The sequence below is a fragment of the Bombus fervidus genome, chromosome 6 (assembly GCF_041682495.2).
Source record: "Bombus fervidus isolate BK054 chromosome 6, iyBomFerv1, whole genome shotgun sequence".
NCBI classification, from domain to species: domain Eukaryota; kingdom Metazoa; phylum Arthropoda; class Insecta; order Hymenoptera; family Apidae; genus Bombus; species Bombus fervidus.
Genome location: NC_091522.1, coordinates 11,924,974 through 11,951,126, shown reverse-complemented (window position 1 = coordinate 11,951,126; position 26,153 = coordinate 11,924,974). Strand labels below are relative to the sequence as shown.

At 34.2% G+C, this 26,153-nt stretch overlaps 3 protein-coding genes and 1 long non-coding RNA gene across 14 annotated transcripts in view; 3 read left to right on the top strand and 1 right to left on the bottom strand.

Moving 5' to 3' along the window:
- LOC139988417 (uncharacterized) overlaps positions 1-26,153 on the bottom strand; it is a 288,130-nt gene that overhangs the window by 17,414 nt on the left and 244,563 nt on the right. The gene's annotated exons all lie outside the window — the stretch shown is intronic.
- Positions 4,488-6,637, top strand: LOC139988169 (uncharacterized). Of its 2 annotated transcripts, none has more exons than XR_011800046.1 (3): positions 4,488-4,630; positions 4,935-5,175; positions 5,631-5,782. It is a non-coding gene; the product is annotated as an uncharacterized lncRNA (long non-coding RNA). The 2 variants fall into 2 exon arrangements; XR_011800045.1 differs by lacking the exon at positions 5,631-5,782 and adding an exon at positions 6,140-6,637 and having other exon boundaries at positions 4,489-4,630.
- On the top strand, positions 7,101-14,720 carry LOC139988418 (uncharacterized). 6 transcript variants are annotated; one of them, XM_072005842.1, is made up of 8 exons: positions 7,120-7,242; positions 7,310-7,341; positions 7,704-7,953; positions 8,349-8,452; positions 8,722-8,838; positions 8,933-9,082; positions 9,404-9,463; positions 9,867-10,280. In XM_072005842.1, exons 1-8 carry the CDS (start codon positions 7,196-7,198, stop codon positions 10,043-10,045), a joined length of 939 nt encoding a protein of 312 aa, XP_071861943.1. In that variant the 5' UTR covers positions 7,120-7,195; the 3' UTR covers positions 10,046-10,280. The 6 variants fall into 6 exon arrangements, with proteins under 6 accessions (XP_071861941.1, XP_071861944.1, XP_071861946.1 ...); XM_072005839.1 differs by lacking the exons at positions 7,310-7,341; positions 7,704-7,953; positions 8,349-8,452; ... (2 more) ...; positions 9,404-9,463; positions 9,867-10,280 and adding exons at positions 10,745-10,932; positions 12,286-12,532; positions 12,864-12,967; ... (2 more) ...; positions 13,923-13,982; positions 14,403-14,720 and having other exon boundaries at positions 7,148-7,242; XM_072005840.1 differs by lacking the exon at positions 7,310-7,341 and having other exon boundaries at positions 7,101-7,242.
- LOC139988421 (uncharacterized) lies at positions 17,979-21,850 on the top strand. Its single transcript, XM_072005849.1, has 7 exons — positions 17,979-18,126; positions 18,708-18,954; positions 19,210-19,313; positions 19,773-19,892; positions 19,988-20,137; positions 20,982-21,041; positions 21,417-21,850. Exons 1-7 carry the CDS (start codon positions 17,994-17,996, stop codon positions 21,572-21,574), a joined length of 972 nt encoding a protein of 323 aa, XP_071861950.1. The 5' UTR covers positions 17,979-17,993; the 3' UTR covers positions 21,575-21,850.

Here is a 26,153-nt window from a genome sequence, read left to right as displayed (position 1 = left end):
CAATATGCAGAGAATAATGGAGTTTTAAATAATTGGGCAAACATACAGAGAAGAGAATTTAATATTGTTATCGTAAAATTAACAATGTTCCCTATTATATCCGAATAATCTTCCAACTTGAAATTACGTTGCATCAAAAAACACGTCATAACAGAGATTTTAATATTATTTTAGTATCTTTCTTTGTGTTTGTTTGAAAAGTAAATTAGTTTTCAAAAACACTCGGGCGATCGGTATTATAAAATCGAAATGAGTCTTTTTTAATTATTGTAAATTCGATATACACAAAGGTGAGAATAAAAGCCATCGAAGGGAAAATAGAATGAAAAAGATCTAGCGATTGATTAAAAAATAACATTTCTCATCTCGTCCCGTGTCTTTTTTCAGACAACGTGGAAATCTGAAAATTCCAGCAGAAGCAATAACGCGAATGACTAGCCGTGTTCGTACGAACAACTATTGAATTTTTAGTCGTGAAACGGGAAAGTGATTTGGATCGAAAGAGAAAAATGAGAATCGACTGATTACGGTACCGAATAATTAATTAATAAAAGAGAAAAGAGAGGAACGATTTTGCCAAACCTTCGATTCAAATCGATTTTCTTTTCCTCCTACAGAATTCACGATAAAAGAATATTTTCGTTCTGAAATTCTAATCACAGTTGGTGTACCACATTCGTGTACAAACTTCCATCGTATCGCCATCATACAAACTCTCAGCTTTCTTTTGAAAACAAAGACACCGGCTAACTCGATAAGCGTGAAACTATTCCGGATTTATCCCGGACTACACTACGCGAGATTGCTTGCTATTGACATGGGAACCCAACCCCGAAGTGGAATGTTATCGACAAACTAAGTGCATGTTCTCGTTTAACGGAAGGAAGCTATTAAAAAAGACCAAGTACACGTCAGGATACGCGTGCAATGGTTGGCGTGAACGTCGTTAAACTAGGTAAACTTCATTTATCGGAAACGTTCATTTTGCGTGACACCAATAATATGAAACACGATAAAAGCTTCTCTCAATTTTATACGCTTCTGTATACTTTCGTAATTTTCTATTTATAAAATTATTACGATCTTTCCAAAAAAGTTTTTCTTTCCTCCACCTGTCACAACGATAAAGCAACCACGCATTTATTTCTGATTTATCGAAAAGCAGAAAAACACCCTACTACTCTTCAGGAGCATGTTTTTCCAATGAAAATCCAAAATAAAATACTAAAAGCCAGCGTGCACGGTGGATCGAGCTTTTTCACCAGCGTGTTCTCTCGTGTTTCAAACTGACTATTTTTTAAACGCTAGAATCGGTTGCAAAATCGGCAAATCAATTTCACCACTCTCTTTCCCCCTATCAGAAAAAAGAAGAAAGGAATGAAACAAGTGATCGGCAGGAACGTAGAAGGGGGGAAAGATGGTGGTAGAAATAGGGAAAATGAGTCGCGACTCGACCGGGTCGCGTTCAAGCCGAATTGACCGAGTAAATTTAGCAGCCGTCCTCGAAATACCGAGTATCGATTTGCACGAGCGCGGTGACACGGAGAACTAATTACTTTCGCGTTTCCGTCAGCCCTCGATTTTTATTTCGATGGGTACGGTCCGTTGTAAATGTTCACTGGGATGGTTCGTATGAATACACCATCGAAAGGTCGATGATCGACGAGCGTTTCATTGCATCGCTTCTTCGTCGGAGTACATTTTTTCTCGTTCCGTTTTCCCTGTTTTTTTTCCCCTCTGTTTTTTGTTTTTGGCTTACCCGGAGAAAACGTGTTCGGAAAATGAAAACCGATTTGACGTAAAATACGTTTGAAAGTTCTGGCATGGGTTATTTGCGTTGCAAGTTTTTTGTTCGAATATGTTGTACCCTATTTCAAAGTTATCTGATCAGAACTTTCGGATTTTTGTATCAGCGTGGAAAAACAGACGATTTTTCATACGATTCTGAAATCGTTGATTCGCCGCGGCTGTTTCAAATTCTCCGTTACACGTGTGAACAAGAGATACACACTGTGAACTTGGAACACGATTCTCTTGAAACCTTTCCTCTTTTAATTTCGAACGCCGAGTATCTTAGGAAATGACGAGCGTGTTGATGAGAAATTTTAAAAGCTTATAGTATAAAAGCAAATATATCAATGATTAACGAGAGAATCGACAAGTAAGACACAAGATATAAAACATAAAATATAAAAATTCAAATATCAGTTTAGCAATCTCTACAATTGTTCGATAAATCGTAGTTATTGCTATAGCTTTTGCTATAGTTGCAAACCGTTAGGTACGCGTAACCTTCTCTACATTAATTTGCCACACGAAACTACTAGTGACAGTAATTTACTTTTCTGTAACATGCAACGTTGAGATCATACTATGGCAATGTTTATTTGACGCATCAGAGAACAGTGGCGCAATAAAGCAAGATTCTGGAAAGTTGGGCCGCTCGGATTTCGCATATTTCTACTGCTTCTCAGAGTTATCACGCGATTTCCAGCTTTAAAGCGGCTTTGTGCAGCTGCTGGTAGCGTTAAATTAAAAATGCCACCTAGCAGTTAACCAGAGGACTGAAAGGAAACCGGCATAGTTGCGTTCGCGGAAGTTATTAGTCGGGATAAACTGTCTCAGACCAGACGCGAAATACAACGCGTTCATATAGCGCAGAGAGGCGCCGGCTAAGTCCAGCATTCTCTGAAGTTTGCAAACATGCAGACGTGTTCGTTTAATTTTCCTTTAGAATTCGACAACTCCCGAGAACATGTATCTCGAAACCGTGTGAATGCCTGACAGATGTGGAAAGCGGCTCGATGATAAGAGGCCGTGTAAAGAGCGGCTCATTTTGCGGTCGGCGCGCTAAATTTTCCAGCAAGAAGCACGATACACGTTACTTCCTGCGTTTAGTTGTTGTCCTTCAAGGATATATTATATGAAATTTCTTAAGGCATAAGATATACGAGACAATCCATCGTCGATCATTGCTCTGTACGAAGCTTAAAATAACGTCGCCTTCTTATTGCCGCAACTCTTTAATTTATTTATTAATTTACGAACGTTTCGTAGATTAGAAGATCCGATCCGAACGCTCCATAGACTATCCATTTGTCATGATCGTCGATAATAATCGTGTAAACATAAATAAATGTTTGGAGAGACACGACTGGCTCGGAATGACAGAGCAACAAATATAAAGGTAATATGCTGATTACCATAATTTCACGGACATGCTTTTCCTCAAGGCCATCGTGCGTTAATCAACCGTGGACGTCTTTGGTGGATAAATAAATTTCAAGCGAAACAATCGCCATCCGAGGCAGTAGCGCGCGATCGATTATCGTTATTGTCCACGTGTGTACGAACAGCGAATAACAATTATTTGAAGCGGTGAGAGGGCCGACGCGCAATTACGAGTAAGCTCATTAACGGCGAAGCGCTCATTATCCGATTGCCCGATATCCATCATCAGCTTTGTACTTGCTCCTCGTTACTCTATTAAATTTTCATAACTATCTGCTGGCGGATTACGTTTCCAAACGCGACCGACCAGAAAATAACCACCTTGTGCAAGGTGTCGATGCTGAGTCGGCAACAAGCCGATCTTGTAGTTAAGAAAATAAATCGATGATCGTTGCCATTTGGAAAGTCACGCAGGTAATGATACACTGAATTAATTTAGTCAGCTTACGATTTTGGAAGAAAAATAAATTAGGATTGCTCTGACTAACGTAAGATATTCGTAGCGCAGTGGCGAAGCTTTCACAGCCATAAATTCCGTGCTATACTGCATCTTATAATTATAAAACCACGCCACAAGATTTAGTTTGTACATAGGTAGAAGATGCAAGATTCAATAAAGTTTCAACGTATACGAAGATATTTTAAAATCTTTGAGATGTGCCACGTTCGACGTAATTAGCAATAAAATTCTGGTTCGATAGTAATTAAAAATTTCTGTATGGGCTTTTTTCGCACATAAACGTATTATTTTCATTCGTCTAATATTCTACCGCGTATTTATTATTAGATAACTATAATAACAAGTTCTGAACGCTATCAAAAAGAATGCTGATCTTCACTTTCTTCGTGCTATTCTTAGTATTCATACACGATTTGACGATGACCGAACTCGGTAATAATTCAATCATTGGAAAACGCGTTCTTCTGGTGTTCTTAGTAGCCGTTCGAGTGACAGGAGAAGGTAAAAAGTTTATTTACAAAGACTTACTCGATGATACGCTTGAACTGCTGCTTATCGTTATAACTCAACCCTTACGCTGCCTGTCAACGTCGTATCTGGGTACATCGAGGGTACTCTTTCTATACACGAAATATAGAACAATAATTTCAGTTTCATACCGAGGCGGAACTATTCCTGTTCCATTTTTATAATCCATCAGTTACAATTTAAACAAGTCATGCGAGGAAATGATATAAAAGTACGATATAGTCTAATAATATCTCACTGACACTAATTATGAATATTAAATACGATGCAAGCGGATTTCACAACGAGTTTCGTTTTCACAAGATAACGGAGACTTTATAACCTTCAAGATAACACGTATGTAAGGAAATGAGAATTATTTCTTGAAACAGAGCTCATTTGCGGTGAAACTACGGTATTGATCATAAAGTTGTACGTATTTTTGACGCAAGAAGAAATCCAAAATCTTGTAACGTCGATGGCCTTCTAAATAAAAATATCTTTTATTTAAACGAGTATTTTTATCAATTTCGATTTAAACAAAACAATTTTCATCTATTTTATTGCATCCTTTGGAAAGCATAGAAAATTACATTTTAATTGTAAGTATTTTTATATGTATGTATCATTGTTTCAATAGTATATCGGCTTTTCTTTTATTCTGCTTAGTATTTTTTACGAATTGTGAATTTGTCGAAATCGATCGATATATTTTAGCCACGTTCCGTTTCGACAGAGAACTACAGTGAAACAAAATGTTCTTCTCCTCTGGGATGGTACAAGGCGGTTGGTTGTACTCCTGTCCGAGCGAATCTCAACGACAGATGCGCGCAATCATACGATTGCTGTCACCTGGACAATTTATCACGGGATAAATGCTATGTGAATGGCAACGAGTATAGCATCAGGGAGATGTTAAGTCTGGAAAACAACAAACGTTGCGACAGAAATTGTACGTGTACACAGCACAGAGATACGTAAGTATATAAACTTTGATGATCGTAACAATTAGCGATGGGTTGACGTTTGATACGTACAAATAGATCCGAATCAAATCTGATCCTTCATAGTCTTGCTCGTGAGACAGAATAGTTCAATTTTTCTACTGAATGATTCGTTCTTCGCAATATCAATATATTCTGTTGGAAACTGAAAATGTGCTAAGACTTGATTAAGACTAAGTCTGTATCTATGACTATAGGATTTTATTTATTAGTTCATTTAAAATGGATTAAACAGGAAACGATGGTTATTTAACGTGAATCAAATACAATAACGTGCTATAAGTAAGACAACTAAATAGTTAATTTACAACTCTCGTCACCACGGTTCCAACGCTCTCTTTCACGCGGACCGCACTTTCTCGACAACGCAATTCACACTCTCTGATTTCTCAACTTACACTGACTGTTAATTCGTCTTTCTCCCTTAGCATCCCTTTGTCTTTTTTCATAGCCCTATCACGCACGTGTTCCGCAACCGTTCGTGGCCAGGGCCACGTAGGTCTTTTTTCCGCGTAACTATTCGATCGAAGGACTGACGATATATTGATGGGCTTGTCGGCATTTAGACTTTCACTTTTTGGCTCACCCGATGTCTCTTAGGTCCTTCGTCCACGATACTACATGACTGTTAGGTTACAGATATGTATACGAATTTATATTAGGTTGTCCGAAAAGTTTCTTTCGTTCTATAAGGTGATAATAGATGAACAACAATTTCTGTTTTATATTATTTTATTGAATTAGGTATGATCCATTTCGTTATATTTCTATTATTATGTTGGTGCATAATTCGACAAATCAATATAAAACAAAAAGTATTGTGCGTCTATTATTTCCTTATAAAACGAAAGAAACTTTTCGGACAACCTAATACTTTTACGAACGTAATCGAAAAGACGAAACTTAGAAAGTTTGCTGGTTTTCATTGTATTTGTAGATATAGAACCACGTGCGATTTGTAGCATCGTCGACAAGTTTATGTTGCCTGACAGTACTTCAGCCCACGATCTAATCCGAAACTGTTGTGTTCTTGCCTGGATAAGTACACAGGTATAACATAAAAGAAAATACGAATTGTTTTGTAATGAAACCTAACGCTATGTACATTTTCTGATTGGTTTCAACTCAAATGGATATAATAGCGATAACTGTGCTTTGGTGGAGTACTAACGAAGTTTCAAAATGTGTTTTGTGGTACACTGTGCATTCAGAAATAGCTTCAATGTTTGTTTACATACTTCCGTGAGCCGTAATCGTAGCGAAAATTATTACTTTCCATGTGGGTATACACATTTTCGTCCTACACGTGGCACAAGAGGTGTACGGAAAATCATAAAAATTGAAAAGACAGGGGGGGGGGGCGCGTTAGACCTAAAGGTTTTACAAATTAGATAAACAAAATGTTATGGAATTGATCGTACAGGGACTAAAGCATAATACGTACGTATCAAATATGTATCATATTTGGTAATAAATTATCGATATATACAGATGCTTGAGATCATTCATTGAAAAATTGTTAGTGCATCCCTCCATCAGTGTTACAATAATGTAAAGTGTATCGATATTACCGAAGAACAAGAGTCGACACGATTCTTTAGGACATCGACCTTAACGACAGATTTCAAGCTCATTGAAATTCGCGATTTCCACCACATCCTATGTAATTACCAATACAATCTTAACCTGATAGCGATTAACAATTTTTGTACAAGTCTGCCTGACACTTTTCATTGGTAAACAATTTTATTTTCATTTCGAATATTCAACGACGTATTTCAGTTGATAAACCATAATGATTAGTTCTTAAGTCCATTGAGAAGAACGCTGACCTAGGTAACCCCACTCCCTTCCAGAGTTCCAGCTATTCCTGCTATACATTCACGATCAGAACTACATATAAAAGACGAGAGACGATCGCATTAGACTTTGTGCAAAGTTCACGATTGATGATGGCAGGGCTCGGTAATAAACGGTATTCGATCATTCAAACATGTGTTCTTCTGATGTTCTTAATCGTCGTTCAAGTAACAGGACAAGGTAAGAGGTTTATCTTCAAAGACTCTTTTATTAAGTACATTTATTAAGCCCTAAACGCTCTTCACAGAGGGTTACATAGCACCTGCAAAGAGTTGCTTGGTAATACGCTTAAACTATTGATCTCCATTATAACTTAAGTAGTTATCATTAACTTGGTTATCATTTAAGCCTTACGCTGTCAAGCAACGAGGTACCTGTTCCTCGCAACAGGGAATTAAAAGTTTTTTAAAGCGACGATGGTCGACAGGTTTCTTTTACTTAAATAAGAAATTTCCATTAATTTCATCGCATCGATTTATACAGTGCGAAACATGAAATTTTTATTAAATATGCAATTCTTTTATATTTATTATTGCTCGGAATGGTATGTCGGGATTTTTAGTCTGCTCATTTCATTAGTTTTTACCATAGTGAATCGACGAGTTTCTCGTAATCGTATCGTTCATCTTGGCGAAGTTTAGTTTCCGAAGAGAACTGCGGCGAGATAAAGTGTCCCGGTCCTCTGAGATATTACAAGGCGCTTGGTTGCACTCCTATTTACGTGAATCCCGACGACAATTGCGCGGAAGCGTACGATTGCAGTCACCTGGACGATTGGTCACGGGATAAATGCTATGTGAATGGCCACGAATACAGTGTCGGAGAGACGTTGAGACCCGAGGATAGCAATCCTTGTGACAGGAATTGCACGTGCACACACTCCAACAATGAGTAAATACTTACATTTTTAACTTCGACGATCGTAGCAATTAGTAATGGATTAAAGTTCAATATGTAGCGATAAAACCGAATCGCATCTAACTTAGCATAGTCGTCCTCACAAGATATAGTATTTCGATCTTTGTACTGGATGATTGACAAAACCCCTAATGTTTTTCACGTTATCGATATCGGTATATTCTGCTGGAATCTTTCTATGTATTAATATTTGACGACTATACAGTATTATGTATAAATTATACGTAGTAGCGCGTGAAAGGATTCGAACTTTTACAGAAGTCTTTTATGACTATGTTATGTGCCTTATACGAATCATTCTCTTTATCAACACGCGTTGCTTGAAGCAAGTAAAATTAACAAAAAGGACATTTTTATTGTGTAAACAGTGCCAATTTCGCATGTGCGAAAAGAAAAACTTGCGATCGTGTAGAAGAAGAAAGTTGTTTGTACAGAAGGGCCCATGGTCTTTGTTGTGATGATCCATTTTGTGGTGAGTAAATAAAATTCAATAAATTAGGATTGTGATGAGAGAGACTAAACAATTTTGGGAATATTGGGTATTTTACATTATCTGAAAAGTACAATTCGTTTCCCACAGATTATTGTTTAATGTTAGAAGCAAACCCTGTTTTCTTTGGGTAATTTAATAGTATAACATGCCAGACTACAAATATTTATTCAAATTTATATTATGATGAATGTAATTGAAAAGATAGAAGCTACAGAGTTATGCAGCTTTGATTATATTTTTTATGATAGATATAGGAAAATCAGATGCGACTTGCAATGTTGACGGCAAAGTATATCGGGCCGGACAGTTCTTCAATCCAAACTCTAATCCGAAACTGATGTGCGTCTGCTTGGATGGATACACAGGTATAATATGAACGAGAAGCTAAAATGTCTATGATAAAGTAATTGGTACTTGTTGTATAATTCAGAGATCGAATTTATTTATATTCTGTTTTAGGTGAAAATATCGAGCCCTTCTGTCAAGAAATGAAGCATGATCCTTGCTCTCCTATGTTCGCGGACGATGCTGACAAAGTTCATGACAAATATACACCTATCTGGTTTACGCGTGCAAATTTTATTTGTCCAATACCTTTTTACAGATACCGTAAGTTCATAATAAGAAACACGTGTTTAACCCTTCTACGATTTTTGAATATTTTATCGAATCATGTTTTCCTAAAGATAGAAGGTTTCACAAGTCTGAGGATAACATGGTGAATGTCTGATTAAAATCGATTAATAACATTAACGATCTCTTTTCAAATTCATTTTTATCAAATTTTCTTCAAGTCTCGATTGACACGAGACCTGAGACTGAGATAGAAAAATTCAAATATCGCGCCAGAGTTAAATCGTTATTTTCCGGAGGAAGTATTAATTTCCTTTAAAAGAAATGTACTTCATAGTATTAACTCTGTTTTCGTAGCGGAATCAAGCGACGCTATTATTCGTAAACACGACAGCACTTCGTTCGTTTCTGAGAAAGGTACGTGACGTTGAGAATAATTTGCTTTAACTTGTAAGATAACAATTCCAGAGGTTTTGAATACTGATCAGAATATGTTAAATTTACTTCGAATTCTGAACGGGACATGATCGAAGATGTTTTTGGGCTTATCCAAATAGAACTATTTGAACTGAAACGTAATAAACGAAAGGAGAAATTTTTATTTTTATTAAATTATTTATTTAGATTAATTAGTTTGGCAGGCAGAAAATACAAAAATACATATCAATAAAAATACTCTTCTATGTGCAATTATAATTTGATAATCTGACAGCTAAACAGAAAACGTTTAATAATTAAAACAGTTCAATTTTCTATCGTGAAACCTCCGATAAACAAGATAGTAATTAACGATAGTAATTCTACCATATTACTCTCACAGAAAGCAGAATGTGCCAGCATGGTAATGTTATGCTGCACATAGGCGACGAATTGAGCCTGGACCAACCATCTAATCACATGGTTAATCATCCCCTCGTAACATGCGTGTGCGAAGTGCCTCCAGTTGTGACGTGTAAGAAAGTTAAAGAGCAAGTGTTTCACTTTGTTAGTGATCTATAGAATTTCCAAACGAAAAATAAATATATATGTATGTATGTATTATTATTTTAATAGCTGAATTTTTTTTTTTACTATCATTCGTCCAATATTCTGTAATGAATCGCATTTGAATAACGTGAAGTAAAATGCTTTAGTTTATTAGAAAATTAGAACGTTCCAATGGTTTATTGGAATGATTCATAAATCGACATACTTTATCAAAGGTTTGTGTACTTGAATAAATCAAGGAAGCTGACATTTTTAAAAATCCCTTCCCTCCAAAATGAGTATACGCGGTTTGGTAATAAATTACTAATATAAATGTTTGAGATCAATTATTCAAGAATGTTTAATGCATTCCGCCATTGGTAGCGTGATAATGTGATGTGTATTAATGTTGCCAAAGAACAAGAACGTACGTAACAAGTTCAAGCGTGCGATCGACGCAATTATTTTGGACATCGACCTCGACAACGGACTCCAAAATCATTGAAATTCATGAGGTGCGCCACATTCTATACATGTATTTACCAATACAATTCTTATCTGACTGTGATGAAAAATTTCTGTGTAAGACTGCCTTACTACTTTCACTGATAAACATTTTACTTTTGTTTATTTAATATTCAGTGACGCATTTCAGTTGTTTAACTATAACAACTAGTTCTTAAGTTTATGGAAAAGAACGTCGACCGCGGTAATATCCACTCCCTTCCATAGTTCGAGCTATTCCCGGTATAAATTCACGGTCAAAGCTACATATAAAAGACGGAAGGCGGTGGTGACGGAAGAATACGCGTGCAGAGTTCACGATCTGACGATGGCTGGATTCGATAATAATTCACGTTCGATCATTGGAAAATGCGTTCTTCTGATGTTCCTAATAATTGCTCAGGTGACAGGACAAGGTAAGAAGTTTATTTACAAAAAATAACCTGATATACTTCGTACTATTGATTGTCATAATGATTTAAGCCTTATGTTGTCTAACAACTGGATACTTTGAGCGTGTTCTTTCCAGACACGAAATATTTCATATTTCTCCGAAACTGGTAGTTTTCTATTTTGTAGTAAATCGATGTAGTAGATCGATTTTGAAATTAATTGCTACTGTTGTGAATTTCATTGCAATTAAATTTCACTACGATTTGTGTTGTCATTATGTAGCAAAAAATGTTGATCATTTTACTGGTAGTTTTCAGGAGATTCACATATTTGCAGATAAAACGAACACACTTGTACATCGTCATAATCGTGTACGCATAATACGTAGAAATAACGAATTTACGAGACTTTAGCACATGATCGTTTGCACTTGATTATCATGTTATCTCACATCATTCGATGAAAATATACAAGAGGTTTGAATAAATACTCGATAACTGATAACATGTTAAAATAACGGTCAAGATGCATGTGTAAATTAAAATAAGTTTGATACAGTAGATATATGAACTTGTCGGAGAAGTACGTCCTCACCACCTACGATTTTTCGTTCAATTAATAGCAGTTCATGTTCATACATGAGGATTCCACGAAACATTTACTCTTAAATGCAGAGTGCCTCGTTTAAATCTACCCACGCAATTATCTCGTAAACTATTCATTATTCGACAAAATATTTCAAGTAGAATTTACTTCGTTTCAAGGGCGCTATCTTTCGATGGTTAGAAATTTTATCTCGGTGGACGTACCTTAGATTTCAAGGTGATCTTCGCTCTTTTAATTGAAACATTTTTTATACATCACCCGATGCAGTTTTTAATTAAAACTGCAGTATATAAGACAAGGAAAACAAAAATAAGGAACGTAGTACATTTTCTTTTCTTGTCCTTCGTCTTATTGTTGGACGTTCAAACAAGCAAATTTTCATTTACGGCAATTCAGATAATAGGAGCTCAGATAAAGTTCAATTAACAAGGCGCTATTAAAATTTCGATTACATAAATAAAGTTCACATAAACGGAGTTCCACTCTATCGCGCTGTGCCATAAAACTAACATATATATGTATACATTTACAGTAAGATTTTACGCTTCTCGGCGTGACAGAGATTTCTATTAATTTAATCTAATTTTATTTTTTGTTTTAATTTTACCACAGTAAATTTTCATTCTTAGTATTTTCCTTGTATATTATTGTTTAAAAGATATGTATATAAAAGGATTTTTATTTCGTTTGCTCCAACACTTTTCACCTGCACGAATCAATGTATTCTTGCTAATTACTTCGCTCATTCTGGTCATGGTTCGTTAATAAAGAGGACTGCAATGAAGTAAATTGTCCTGGTCAATTGATTGTGAGACATTACAAGGGGATTGGCTGTACTCCTATTTACGCGAATCCTAACGACTGTTGCGCGGAAGCATACGATTGTAGTCACCTGGACAATTTGTCACGGGATAAATGCTATGTGAATGGCCACGAATACAGCGTCGGGGAGATGCTGAAACCCGAGGACAGCAATCCTTGCGACTGGAATTGTACGTGTACACAGTACGAAAATACGTAAGTACATCAGCTTTGATGATCGTAACAATTACTATTGAGTGCAAGTTCAATACGTGCAGACAGATCCAAATCAAATCCAATCCTTCATACAGCCTTGCTCATAAGATATAATAGTTCAACTTTTGTATCGATATATTCTATATATTCTGTTGGGATCTGTATATGTGTTACTACTTTTAATACCGCAAGTCATGAAAGCATTCGAACTATGACAAAAATCATTTATGAATATATTATAAGTCTTGTGGGAATCATTTGAAATTTCATGAACACGCATTACTGGAACTAAATAAGATTAACTAAAAGAATATTTTTATTGTGTGAGCAGTGCCTTTTTCCATTGCGAGGAATTAGGAAGTTGTTATGGTACAGAGAAGGAAAGATGTTCATATAGGAGAATGTATGGTCTTTGTTGCGGATTTCCATTTTGCCGTGAGTAAATTAAACACAATAAATTACGATTGCGATAAGGAAAATGTTCAAATTTAAAAGCCCATTCTCTTTAAGTAATTCAGTAATATGATTGTTAGACTGTGAATATTCATGCAAATTCATATTCTTACGAATATCACTGAAAAGATGGAACGTGAAGATCTATGGTTTTGATTGAGTTTTCTAGATGAGGAAGAAGCAGATAATATAACTTGTAACGTTGACGGTAAAGTTTATAAGGCTGGGGAGTACTTCTATCCAAACGCTGATCCAAAGTTGTTGTGTCTTTGCATGGAGGGATACACAGGTATAATATGAAAGAAAAGCTGAAACGTGTGTAACGAAGTAATTGGTATCTAATTTATTAATAACAAAATGAAACATAATTAAATTTTCCTTTAGGTGAGAATATCGAGCCTTTCTGTCAGCAACTGAACCGTGATCCGTGCTCTGCTCTATTCGATGGAGCTGCTACCCAAGTTCATAACAAGTGGATACCTGTGTTTTTCCTGTTTAATCATTATTGTCCTGTAACCTTTTATAGATATCGTAAGTTCACAATAGTGGTCACGAGTTTTGAAGCTTTTTACGTTTTGATCGATTATTTTTTACCGGATCATGTCTTTTTAATGTTAGAAAATTTCATAAATCTTAGGCTAGAGTAAATTAACAATTCTTTTAAAGCATTATTTAAAATTCTCCTATTATATTATATCAGCATATTTTTAAAGTCTCCTTTTAATTTCATTTTTGACCGAATCGTATCCCTCTATCGTTAGAGAACGTTTTAAATCAAATTGATGTGAAATGAAAAGTCTTTTTATCGATTCATACGAAACCTAAATTAAGATGCAAAAATTCAAGTACCACGGCAGAGTTAAATCGTTATTTTCTGAAAGAAACATTAATTTTCCCTAAGAGAAATGTATTTCTAGAATTAATTTTGTTTTTGCAGCGAGTCCAAGCGACAGCGTTATTTCTAAACATAACAGCACTACATCAGTCCCTGTAGAAGGTACGTGACGTTGAAAATAATGTGCTTCAACGTGTAGCATTATCTTTCATGCTTTCTTATTCGAAATTCTCAAAATAACATTACATAATAAAATTCGCAAATTCCCTAGTTTATCATTATAGAAATTTTAATTTGACTGATCTATCTACCTTTCAGTTTCAATGTGAAGCAATATAGAATACAATATAGAATTTCATAGCTAATCTTTTCGCGTAATCTCGTCGATAAAGTTATCATCGTAAAATAATCAGCTGATCATTCGGTACGAACATTTAATACTATCGTCGGCGAAAATCCAGGAAAAGAAGAAGACTCAATTTATGCTATTCAGTATCCTTCCCTGATCATTTAGATACTCGCCTAATTTACTTTACTAACAAGATAATTAACGATACCAATTCCATCATATTGATCTTACAGGAAACGTAACGTGCCGGCACGGTAATCTGATGCTGCACATAGGCGAGGAATTGAGCGATGAACAACCAACCGAGATTTGGTCTGCCGGCGTGAAATGTGTTTGCGAGGTGCCTCCATATGTGACGTGTACAGATCAGCGGAACCACTAGAAGAAGACTAAAGTCGAGATAATTTTTAAATTTAAACTTACTATCTAACTGCTTTAGTTCTTGAACATGTTATCGTCATCTGGCTAATTTTCGAAAGCTATCGCGTTTAAATAATTTGTTTTATTTTATGATGTGAAATAAAATGCATTAGTAAGTTAAAAAATTAGAACGTTTCAAAGATTAGTAGAATAGCTCGTAAATCGATATAATCTACAAAAAAGCTGTTATATTTTACTAAATCGTAGCAGTTAAAATTTTTTTTTAATACTTAATAATTTTTTTTTTTTTTTTGTTAATAAATTACCGATATAGATGCTTGATACTCATTCATTCAAGAATTTTTAATTCATTAATGGTATCTAATCTGTATTAATGTCGTCAAAGAACAACGCACGTAATAAATCCATTACTTCAAAAAGAGACTCCAAAATCGTAGAAATCCGTGTGGTGCGCCATACTCTGTATAATTACCAACAGAATCCCAGCCTGATAGTGATAAAACATTTCTATACAAGCATGCGCTATTTCCTTCACTGATAAACATGTTATCCACTGATAAACATTCATTTAACATCATACTCTATAACAAATTTTAGTTGAATAACTATAATAAACAGTCCTTCAGCTCATGAAAATATACTGGTCTAGGTAATATCTCTCTTCCACGGTTCCATCTATTCGTGATATTCATCCACTGTCAAAGCTCCATACAAAAGACGAAAGACGATCGCGATAAGAGAATACGTGTGCAGAGTGCAGGATCTAACGATGGCTGGGCTCGAAAATAATTCACCAAGTGAGAAGTTTATTTAGGAAAAGTATCTCGCTGATAAACTTGGTACCATCGATTACCTTAACCCTTAAGTCGTGTAGCAGCGAGGTACCTAGGTACTTTGAGCATATTCTTTCCATACATTAAATAATATAATATAATGTGATAATTTCAGTTTTATACCTTTCTTGTTTTCCATTTCTGTAACGCATCGCATACAGTTATAAAGAATTTGTGTCAAAATATTATATGAAAGAACGATGTTGAAGTGATCGCCACTTCTAAGAAAACTCTACATCTGGTCTTCGGTTTTCTCAAGCGCTGAGGTCATCGATAGCGCATAGACAAAAGAATGCGTCGACGATAAACCATAAACGGTACACGTGCGACGTTGACTTCGGCGTTCTTTTAGTCTCAGGGTAACATTGCTAGCGTGCGGATCTGGACCAGCTTACATTGTATTGCACAAATTGTACTTTATATTCACAATACATATATACTTTCAATACCTTACAATTTACCCACGCGTTTCTTTAATTCCACAAACATCGAATAACCTTAACAAACAATATATCGATGCACGCCAATCCGGAAAGTAATTCTCACTGATACGAATTATGAAAATTGAATTTGCTGCAAATTGATTTTACTACGGAATTTCTGGCTGTCATAAGATAATAAGATATTTTTAACCCCGCCAATTTCTCCTTCCGAGATATTCAAACATTTCCAAATAAAGTGAACAGATTGTTTATGATTGTAATTGCGTATACGTAATATACACAAATAACGAATTTGCTAGGTTTTGCCACACGATTCTACATACTGATTACCATGTTATTTTAATACATCGTTTCATGAAAATAGACAAGAGGTTCGTGTAAATATTTGATAATTGATAAGGCGTTGTTTGATGAATTGGAAAATGTTAATTAAAATCGCTTATATATTACACTGTGCGATAAGTTTCACGTACACATGTGTTTCCATTTATAACAAGATTTTACAAGTATTTGCAACGTGACGGAAATTTCAAATGACTTTGAAATGCTAGCGTGGTATATTTTTGCCTAAACAAGTAATTTTTATGAATTTATTCGCAGCGCCCTATAAAATATAGAAAACCATGAGATCTTTCTTCTAAGTATCTTTCATATACGTTATTGTTTAACAGATATACAAGGATTTTTATTCTCTTTGTTTCACCTTTTTTGTGAATTTCTCGTAATCGTATCGTCCACTTTGGACACGTTTCGTTCATTAAGAGGACTGCGATGAAAGAAAATGTCCCGATCCACTGATCATGAGACATTATAAGTCATCCGATTGTCAGAATTTCTATTTACGTGAATACCAACGAAATTTAATGTAATATGGCGTTCAGTCAGATGTTTACCATAACGTTAGCGTTATCAACAAATAGTAGAAATAATGTAACAGTAGAAATTATCAAAGAATCACTTCAACATTTTTACATGGAATTGTACATTGGATCTCGTATACGTCGTACGTTTATTTGTGTTTATAATAAATGTTTAAATAACTTCTCGCGCCTTTCAGTAAATAAAAAGATTTTCATATGTAGAAGTAAATAAACTTCGTGGATCTACTTCTCTACATGCACGTATTATTTTATCTCGAAGCTCTTCCTTTGCTGTTTTGTCGTAAACAATGAAAATATACTCATAAGAAAAAATCTACTGGAGAAAAATCCATACGGACGAACGCATGGTTTATGTTGCGCAATCTGTTTACTGACCAATCCGTTTACCGAAGAATCTGTTTACAGATCAATCTGTTTACCGTACAATTATCATATTAGATAGATGTTTGATGTAAAATTTCATAGCGAATCTTTTCGTATAATCTTGCCAATCAAATTCGTATCATCAATGAAATTAATACTCTTTTCGGTAAGAATCCAGATATAGAATGAAATTCGATTGGTTCTTACCAATTTTCTTCTTTGTTTATTATACACGCGCTTAACGTATTTTACTAACGACGTATTTAACACAAAATGTAGCGATACGCTAATCTGACGATGAATATAGACAACGTAGGGAACTTGGAACAACCACGTATGTTGACTTGGTTCTGTAACGTAGAAAGCGTGTGCAAGTTACCTCCGTTGTTGATATACAAGAATATGAACTACTTTTCGACCACTACTTAAAATTTGGTAAAAAATTATCAATACACATGTGCGAATACTTCAGGTCATTCGCTGAAGAATTTTTGATATATCCCTTCATCAGCGTTGCGATAATGTACGTAACGTGTATGAATATTAACAAAGAACAACCAAGTTCGTAACAAGTTCAAGCGTGCGATCGACACATTTACTTTGGACTCCAACATTAACAACACACTCGAAAATCATTGACATCCGTGAGATGCACAACGCTCTACATGCATAATTACCAACACCATCCTACCCTGACTGTGATTGAAAATTTCTGTGTAAGTTTACATTCCTTTCTTCGATGATAAACATTTTATTTTCATTTATCTAATATTTTGTGACGTAATTCAGTTGATTAACAGTAATAACAAGTTCTTCGGCTCATTAAGAAGAATGCTGACTTAGGTAATATCCACTCCCCTCCATAGCACGAGCTATTTCAGTTATTTATTCACGTCGAAGCTGCATATAAAAGGCGGCCGGTGATGGTGCCAAGAGAATACGCGTGTAGAGTTCACGATCTGAAGATGGCCGGGCTCGGTAATGATTCGCGTTCGATCATTGGAAAATGCGTTCTTCTGATGTTCCTAATAGCTGTGTGTCAAGTGACAGGAGAAGGTAAGAAATTTATTTACGAAATGTATCTTAGTGATATATTTCGTATCGATGGTTATTGTAATGGTTTGATCCTTATGTTGCCCAGCAACGGTGTATCTTGGTATTTTTCCCATACGCAAACTATAGAACGATAGTTAATTCTTGCGCACAGGAATATTGTTTGAAAAATGACGTATTTGTGTGATTTCTGATAGTTTTACGCTTTGTTATCTTGTTATATAAATCGTTTATTTACATCTTCCGATAAAAATATACAGGAGGTTTTTGTAAATACTTGATAACTGATACGAAAAGCGGGTAAGACGCATGCGAATTGAAACTTATATATAGCGCACAGTTTCACATAACACGTCTACATAGATGATACGATTTTGTGTATTTCTTTCGAGTAAAACGGCAAATTTTCATCGATCTAATTGCACGGTTTTATAAAAAATGTAAGAAGCTATTAAATTCTTATGCCAAGTATATTTTATATGTATTACTGCTTGAAAGACGCATAACGACTTTTATTCTGCTTGTTTTACTGCGCAAACCAGTGAATTTCTTCTAATTACTTCGTTCATGTTTCATTAATAAAGAGGACTGCAACGAAGTAAATTGTCCCGGTGAACTGATTGTGAGATATTACAAGGGGATTGGCTGTACTCCTATTTACGCGAATCCCAACGACTGTTGCGCGGAAGCATACAATTGTAGTCATCTGAACAATTTGTCACGGGATAAATGCTATGTGAATGGCAACGAGTATAGCATCGGGGAGATGCTGAAACCCGAGGACAGCAATCCTTGCGACTGGAATTGTACGTGTACACAGCACGAAAATGCGTAAGTACATTAGCTTTAGCGATCCTAACGATTAGTGATTAGTTCAAGTTCAGTGCACATCAAATAAATCTGAATCGAATCTAATCCCACATAATCCTGTTTCATCAGATATAATAGCTCGATCTTTGTATTGGATTGAGAAAAATAGTTTATGAATATATTATATGCCTTGTGGGAGTCATTTGAAAATTCATGAACACGCATTACTGGAATTAAGTAAGATTAACTAAAAGAATATTTTTATTGTATGAGCAGTGCCTTTTTCCAATGCGAGGAATTAAACGATTGTAATAATACAGAGGAACAGAGCTGTTTGTACAGAAGAACGCATGGTCTTTGTTGCGCAGATCCATTTTGCGGTGAGTAAACTAAATACAATAAATTAAGATTGTAATAAGAAAGATCAAATATCTTCAGAAGTATTGGTGTTAACGTAATTATAATTTATAATTGATTTTATGCTGGTCGTTGTTTAGAAGCAAATCCTATTTTCTTTGAATAATACAGTAGGACAGTGGTTCTTAATCCGTGGCCATGAAGTTCTCGCACATGCAAATTATTGCTGTCTTATTCGAATAAAAAGTATTTGGCATGTGCAATTGACAAGTGTTTTAAATATACAAACGCATTTGGCACGTTACGGATGGAGATTTTGATAACAAAGAATCATTTACAGGGGGTCAATGATAAACAAAAGGTTACGAACCGCTGCAACAGTAGAATAGTTAGACTGCTGATACTTATGCAAATTCATATTCTTATGAATATCACTGAAAAGATGGAACGTAAAGATCTACGGTTTTGATTGCGTTTTCTAGATAAAGAAGAAGCAGATAATACAACTTGTAACGTTGACGGTAAAGTTTATAAGGCCGGGGAGTACTTCTATCCAAAGGCTAATCCAAAGCTGTTGTGTTTTTGCATGGAAGGATACACAGGTATAATATTAAAGAAAAGCCGAAATGTGTGTAACGAAGTAATTTGTATCTAATTTATTAATAAAAAAATGAAACATAATTAAATTTTCTTTTAGGTGAAAATATCGAGCCTTTCTGTCAGCAACTGAACCGTGATCCGTGCTCTGTTCTGTTCGGCGTGGGTGCTCCTCAAGTTCATGACAAGTGGTTACCTATGTTTCTTACGCTACCAAATTATTATTGCTATCAACCTCTATATACGGGCCGTAAGTTCACAATTGCAAATTGTGTTTAATCCTTCCGCGTTCTCTGCATCAGAAGTATTAATTTTCTATAAAATGTTTCCTATATGACTAATTAGTTGTAAAAAAAATTAATTTTGGAACTTACAATACTAGCTACCGCCTAGTAATTGAACTGAGTGTCATTCATTGGGAAAATTTGATGTCAGCTAGGGAGATAGCGTCCAAGTCCGTCATAAGCAGCTCCGAAAATGGTTATGAATGATATCTTTTCGTAATTTTTGTTTACTTTTCGGAATTCTCAAGATAAATGCAAACAAATGTAATAACTAGAATTGGGATAGTGCTCGGGTTTTAATTACGATGGTGGATGTGAAACATTTTTTTATTTTTCTATCCTACTCGATGCTGAAATTGCGTTTGGGTATGACGTACAAATATCCCGAAGTATAATTAAAAAATAAAGCTTTATAACTATTACAAAGATTGAGAAAATATGTTATGAATTGAAATTTGAAACAGCGAGAAACATTCTATTAATTAAGATTTCTATTAAGTAAGATTTTCCAGAGATACGTAAGATAAAAATTATTTCAATTATATGTACTTAGAAAAAGTCAAAATGTAATAATAATTGCACAAAAAAAAAAAAAATACCATTTATACCCATTTATAAAGTTGCTTACGGGCAGACTTCGACGTCATTTTTTTAGTCGATATCACATTTTCCGAGCGAATAGTACTTATTTCATTTATTAAGAGATAAAGTACTATAACTTCCAACAGTTATCTTCTTCAAATAATCATTCATTTCGAAAACTTCTTCGTAAGAGAAATCTATTTTACAGAATTAATTTTGTTTTTGCAGCGGACTTAAAGAACGTCGATACTGAGGAATTTAACAACGTTATGGTGGTTTCTGAGGGAGGTACGTGGGTTTGAGAATGTAATTCAACCGATAACGTCATTTCTAATGTCTCCATACCTGTATTTCTCGAAATGATATTCAAATTGGATTCATCGATTCCGTATTTCATCATCACCATCATAATAGAAATTTTAACTTGACCAGTCTGTTTATCATTCGGTTTTCATATCAGATAGATCTGATGTAGAATTTCATAGCTAATCACGAGGTGATCATTTAGTACGACCATTTAATGCTGTGGGCAAAAATCAAAAAATTAAAAGCAGCTCGTTGGCACTTCCTTGCCATTTGACATCACTGTTTCACTTATTTTACTGCGAAGTTGTTATGTGAATGCGATCAATGATGTTAATTTTATTATATTGGTTTTTACAGATACCAAAACGTGCCGATTTTATAATGATACGAAGCTCATAGGTGAGGAATTTGAACCGGGACCGGTCGACATGTGGATGATTGACATGAAATGTAAATGCGAGGTGCCTCCATTTATGACGTGCCATAGGTCAATGGCAGTACCAGAAGAAGACTAAAGTCGAGATAATTTTTAAATTTAAACTATCTATCTAACTGCTTTAGTTATTGAATATGTTATTGTTATCTAGCTAATTTTTTAAAGCTGTCGCGTTTAAATAATTTGTTGATTTTATGATGTAAAATAAAATACATTTTCAATCATTAGTAGAATAGCTTAGTACAAAAGCTGTTGTATTTTACTAAATCGTAGCAGTTGAAATTTTTTAAATGCACTTTGTTACCGAAAGAAAGGAATGTGCGGCATTTGGTAATAAATTGCTCACTTTATTAAATTTGCATTTCTTTATTATTCTAACTATGTCTATTAATGGCATAGTTTATCAACCAATCTTTGATAACGAAAGGATAATAAACGATAGAATGAGACTCGTTTTACGACGCGACGTGCCAACTTTGATATAAACTTGTAATGTTTACATAATTAATATGATTATCCGGTATTTCATTGCTCGAAATTGAAAAACTTTCTGTTCTTTAAAGAAGCCATCTTTTCATCCCGGAGAAACACCTTTTATCAATCTGTGTTATATCTTGAAAACCATATTTCACAAAGTTCTTAAGCTTCTTAAGTCTTTGTATCGCGCGCGCATTCGAACGAAGTTTTAAATCGTAGATAAGAGAGAAAGATATATATATATACCTCTTACAATATAAATAATTCACCCAACTTTTAATCCAAGAACGTTATTCATCGAATACCTTGGGCGAGTTTATCGATCGAAGAAAATTTAAGGAATCTCGAGTATCTTAGTAGATATCGGACAACTATGCGTTTCATAAATCTGTCATAATTTACCGAAGATTGCGGTACATCCCACTGAATTCCGACATTTTTCGTGTCTCTGTCAAATTTTACGATTCTCAATTTATAATCCGCGAAAGTATGGTAGAAACATTATTGCGAAGGAAGAGAAAACGAACTTTCAACTTTAGTTTTCTTCTTTCTTTCTTCTCGTTTGATATGTCACTATCGATATTTTATCTATCGTGCTCTGATAAAAATGAATTATATATTCATAGAAATTAACAAGGAAATAAACAAATAAGCAAGTCGCAAGAATTAACAAAAATCTTGCATACATAAACCTAATAGTTTGACCGCATTGATAAGAACGTTTCAAATATTTTCAGATATACCAGAAACGAACCTGCGAACGCATTGTGGTTCTTTTAAAAAATTTAATTCGCAGCTTATGCTGCGGTACACAACGCACAACGTTGTATCACGTTCCCAGACCTACTAATTTCTCGTTCATTTAAATGGACCAGAAGCATGCTTATTTCTAAAGAGATCCAAAAACGTAGCATTAATGACACGAAATGTGCACATTCCTCGGGACTAAATAGTAAAACGTTCGTCGTACTATTTTATTTTGTGCATTTTTATCTATTTTATATGTAACTGAATTAAACAGGGTGTTTCACAAATGTCAATTGAAATTTGACAACTTTCCCTGATAATCCACAAAATCTCACATACTTGTATGTCGATTTAATAATTTTGTTTCTGTTGAAAAATTGTATTTCTCATAAAAAAAAAAATCTGAACCGATCGACTACCCAAAGATTAAATTAACAATTTACCTTTTTCGATGAAAGGCAAGATCCAAATGCATAGATCACACATCGCTTTGGCGAATAACTAAGTTTAAGTATCTGAAATTTCACCTAATACGAGTTCTTTTCATCACGATGTGTGCACTCTTTAAGTAATTATGTTGTTATACCTACTTTTAGTGATATTCACGTTACAAGCAAAGCCAGCATTTGCATGCATTTGAATACATTACAATACCTTCTACGTACAAACTGACGTTTTTACCAGCTATTCACGTGCGCGCGCGAACTTTTTGATTACATAATCTATTCTTGCATCGCGTTGTTTTTAGTTTCAATGCTATTCTGATATCTTCCACGTAAATTTAAACTGCACAGTGCGTCATTGTGATATAAAATGTTATACTGTAAGTTTTCGATGAAACGATCGCGTATTTCACAGAAGAAAATATTCAGAGAGATTTCAATATGTAAATGGATCTTGCTCCATTTAAAGATTTATTGAAAAGAGAAAATAACCTAGATTTCCTAGATAGATGCGCGAGATGTAATGCGGATATGTGTCACGATTGTAGAAAATAAAGATAAAATTAGAAAAAATAACTGTACATAGACGAGGGATACACGATCTAATTCTTGAACTCATTTAATGAGTTACAATTAATCGATTAATCCCATTTTTCCGAACTCTATACAGTTTACATATGGAAAATTTTGTGAGAAGTTACCAATGAAAGTTAAAAATTTGAGAAGTTGAAGATTAGAATGTCGATTTAAGATATAATATTAGAATTGACTGGTTTGTATACTTTGTACAATTTTTGTTTGTAAACTGTACAATTTTAGTTGCTGAAATATTACTCGAAATTAATTAGGATTATTTTCCTTAGAAAAAGAGTTTGTAGTTTTACATTATTTTCGTTTTAGAATAAATGAAAATCCTTTACCTGTTGCTTAAACTATGTTATGTAATTTCAATTTGTAACAATCTGATTTTTTAATGAATTAGTCGGTGTCCTCAATTCTTTCTCTTTTTTTTTCGAGCCGGTTCTTATAGTCTTTGCCATCACGTACCGGCTAACGAGAGCCTCGTTAGTTACTAACGAATTGTTTGGATACAATCCAACTTCCAAAACGTGCTTTCCGTTTGTTTAATATTCGAATTGGTGATGATTCAATTTGAATGTTCTAACACTGTACAAATGAAATGGCTTGTGTTACTTTAGAGAAAAAAATTGTTAAGTTTTCAATTAGATTATTTAAAGGAAAGTCTTAATTGAAACTCGACACCATACACTTTTCGTTTATTACTACAAAATTTGATTTTACTTTTATGACATACCTATATTTGAAAATCGACCTAAAACCTTGGTAAATATATTAATTCTTTACTTGGTAAATATATTAATTCTTGTAATCTACTGTAAGATTACACGTACGTTAATTATCGCTATTGTTACTATTACTGCGTTTGCAAATAGTATGATTAATATGGAACTTATCCATTCATTTAAATTATTTTAATATGCAATATAAAATTTCATTAATTTAATCGTAATAATAAATTTGCTGTAGAACACGCGATATAAAATTTATCAAAGCTAAGATAGTGAAAATTGACTTATATAAGATGGCATTAATAAACATAATATAGTCCCCGTTGCTCAGGAAATCTGACGCCGGTATGCAAGCGACAAAATTAATCGAAGCCTCTTTCGCACAGCCTTTGACTCTTGAAACGTTTCACCTGCGACTTATAGAGCATGACGAACCGTTTTGTCTTAAAGTCGGCTTTAAAGAAACTAACAGGATCATGCAGTAGGGCTTCTGGTCCTTTAGATCTTCTAAGGTCTTTGCACCGGACTCCGTTCAAGTAATAAATTATTTTTAGAATCGTATGAACGTTCGATATTCGCCACATTACAAAACACTGCAGGAAAAATGATCAATAATTCGTGTTATTATTAATAACTGTTTAACTATTTAAATTATTTAAATATGCGGATTATTTTTTTTGAAAAACAATAATACATTTGGAGATTCCCTATCCTTTTACGTGTCAATTCATTCGTGTTAATGAAAAATTATATTATAATTAATATAACTGGAGTTGACTTTTTCATGTCTTGATTAATTAATACATTTTTATAATTAGTAAAAAGTTAGTAAAAGTTTCTGGTTAAGGGGTGATCCAGTTAACAGGTTAATAGCTCATTTATCAATTTTTGTTTTATATGACATTTTTAAAATTCTTATTATTAGGAAAATATTTTTCAACCGTTTTGCAGAAAAAACAATGGGACACCTCGTACAACGTTACGTAGATAGGAAATAAATGACCGAGTAGAACGTGCCTGGATTTGTCACACCACTAAGATAACAATTGTCATTTGTTATTAATGGATTTTATATCGTGGGAATTGGACTTCACTAAAGCATTATCACAATTGGAATATTCCTAATATAGAAATCTTATCTTGCCCCGCTTTTTTTATCGTCTATCGATTAGTGTGTTTTTGAATATTCAGATAGTTTTTGGAGGTAAAAAATACGTTTATAATACAGAAATTTATTAATTCAAGAACATTGTGAAGAAAAATCTTTACTGAAAATGTATTGATTCTAATGAATTTTTATTTTTTTGATAATGGAGTTAGATGAATTCTGATTCATCGTTTATTTTCGATGAAACTAATATAATATTATGCTACGCATAATTTAAATGGATATCACATGTTAAACGTTATTACGAATATTATTTATATAAATTATCGAGTAGCTTTGATAATATCTTTTCATTTTACGTGTACTTCTATTCCTTTTGAGAACTTTCGAATTAATGTAATATTAATATGAAGACTCGCAATCAATATAGAATACCACTAATTAATTAGATTGCAATCTATGTTGCTCTAATTCCCGAATCAAATAGATATTTAATCATTAATCTGATCACAGATATATAATTATATCTAGATAGATTCTTTACCGTAGAAAAGATGAAAACAGGTTATTGAT

Coding starts and splice junctions, on each gene's coding strand:
- LOC139988418 (XM_072005839.1), top strand. CDS start 7,196: ATGTGTTCTTCTGATGTTCTTAATCGTCGTTCAAGTAACAGGACAAG. Junction 10,933..12,285: donor TGCTCAGGTGACAGGACAAG/GTAAGAAGTTTA, acceptor TCGTTAATAAAG/AGGACTGCAATGAAGTAAAT. Junction 13,983..14,402: donor TACATCAGTCCCTGTAGAAG/GTACGTGACGTT, acceptor TTGATCTTACAG/GAAACGTAACGTGCCGGCAC.
- LOC139988421 (XM_072005849.1), top strand. CDS start 17,994: ATGGTGCCAAGAGAATACGCGTGTAGAGTTCACGATCTGAAGATGGCC. Junction 18,955..19,209: donor TGTACACAGCACGAAAATGC/GTAAGTACATTA, acceptor TTGTATGAGCAG/TGCCTTTTTCCAATGCGAGG. Junction 21,042..21,416: donor TATGGTGGTTTCTGAGGGAG/GTACGTGGGTTT, acceptor TGGTTTTTACAG/ATACCAAAACGTGCCGATTT.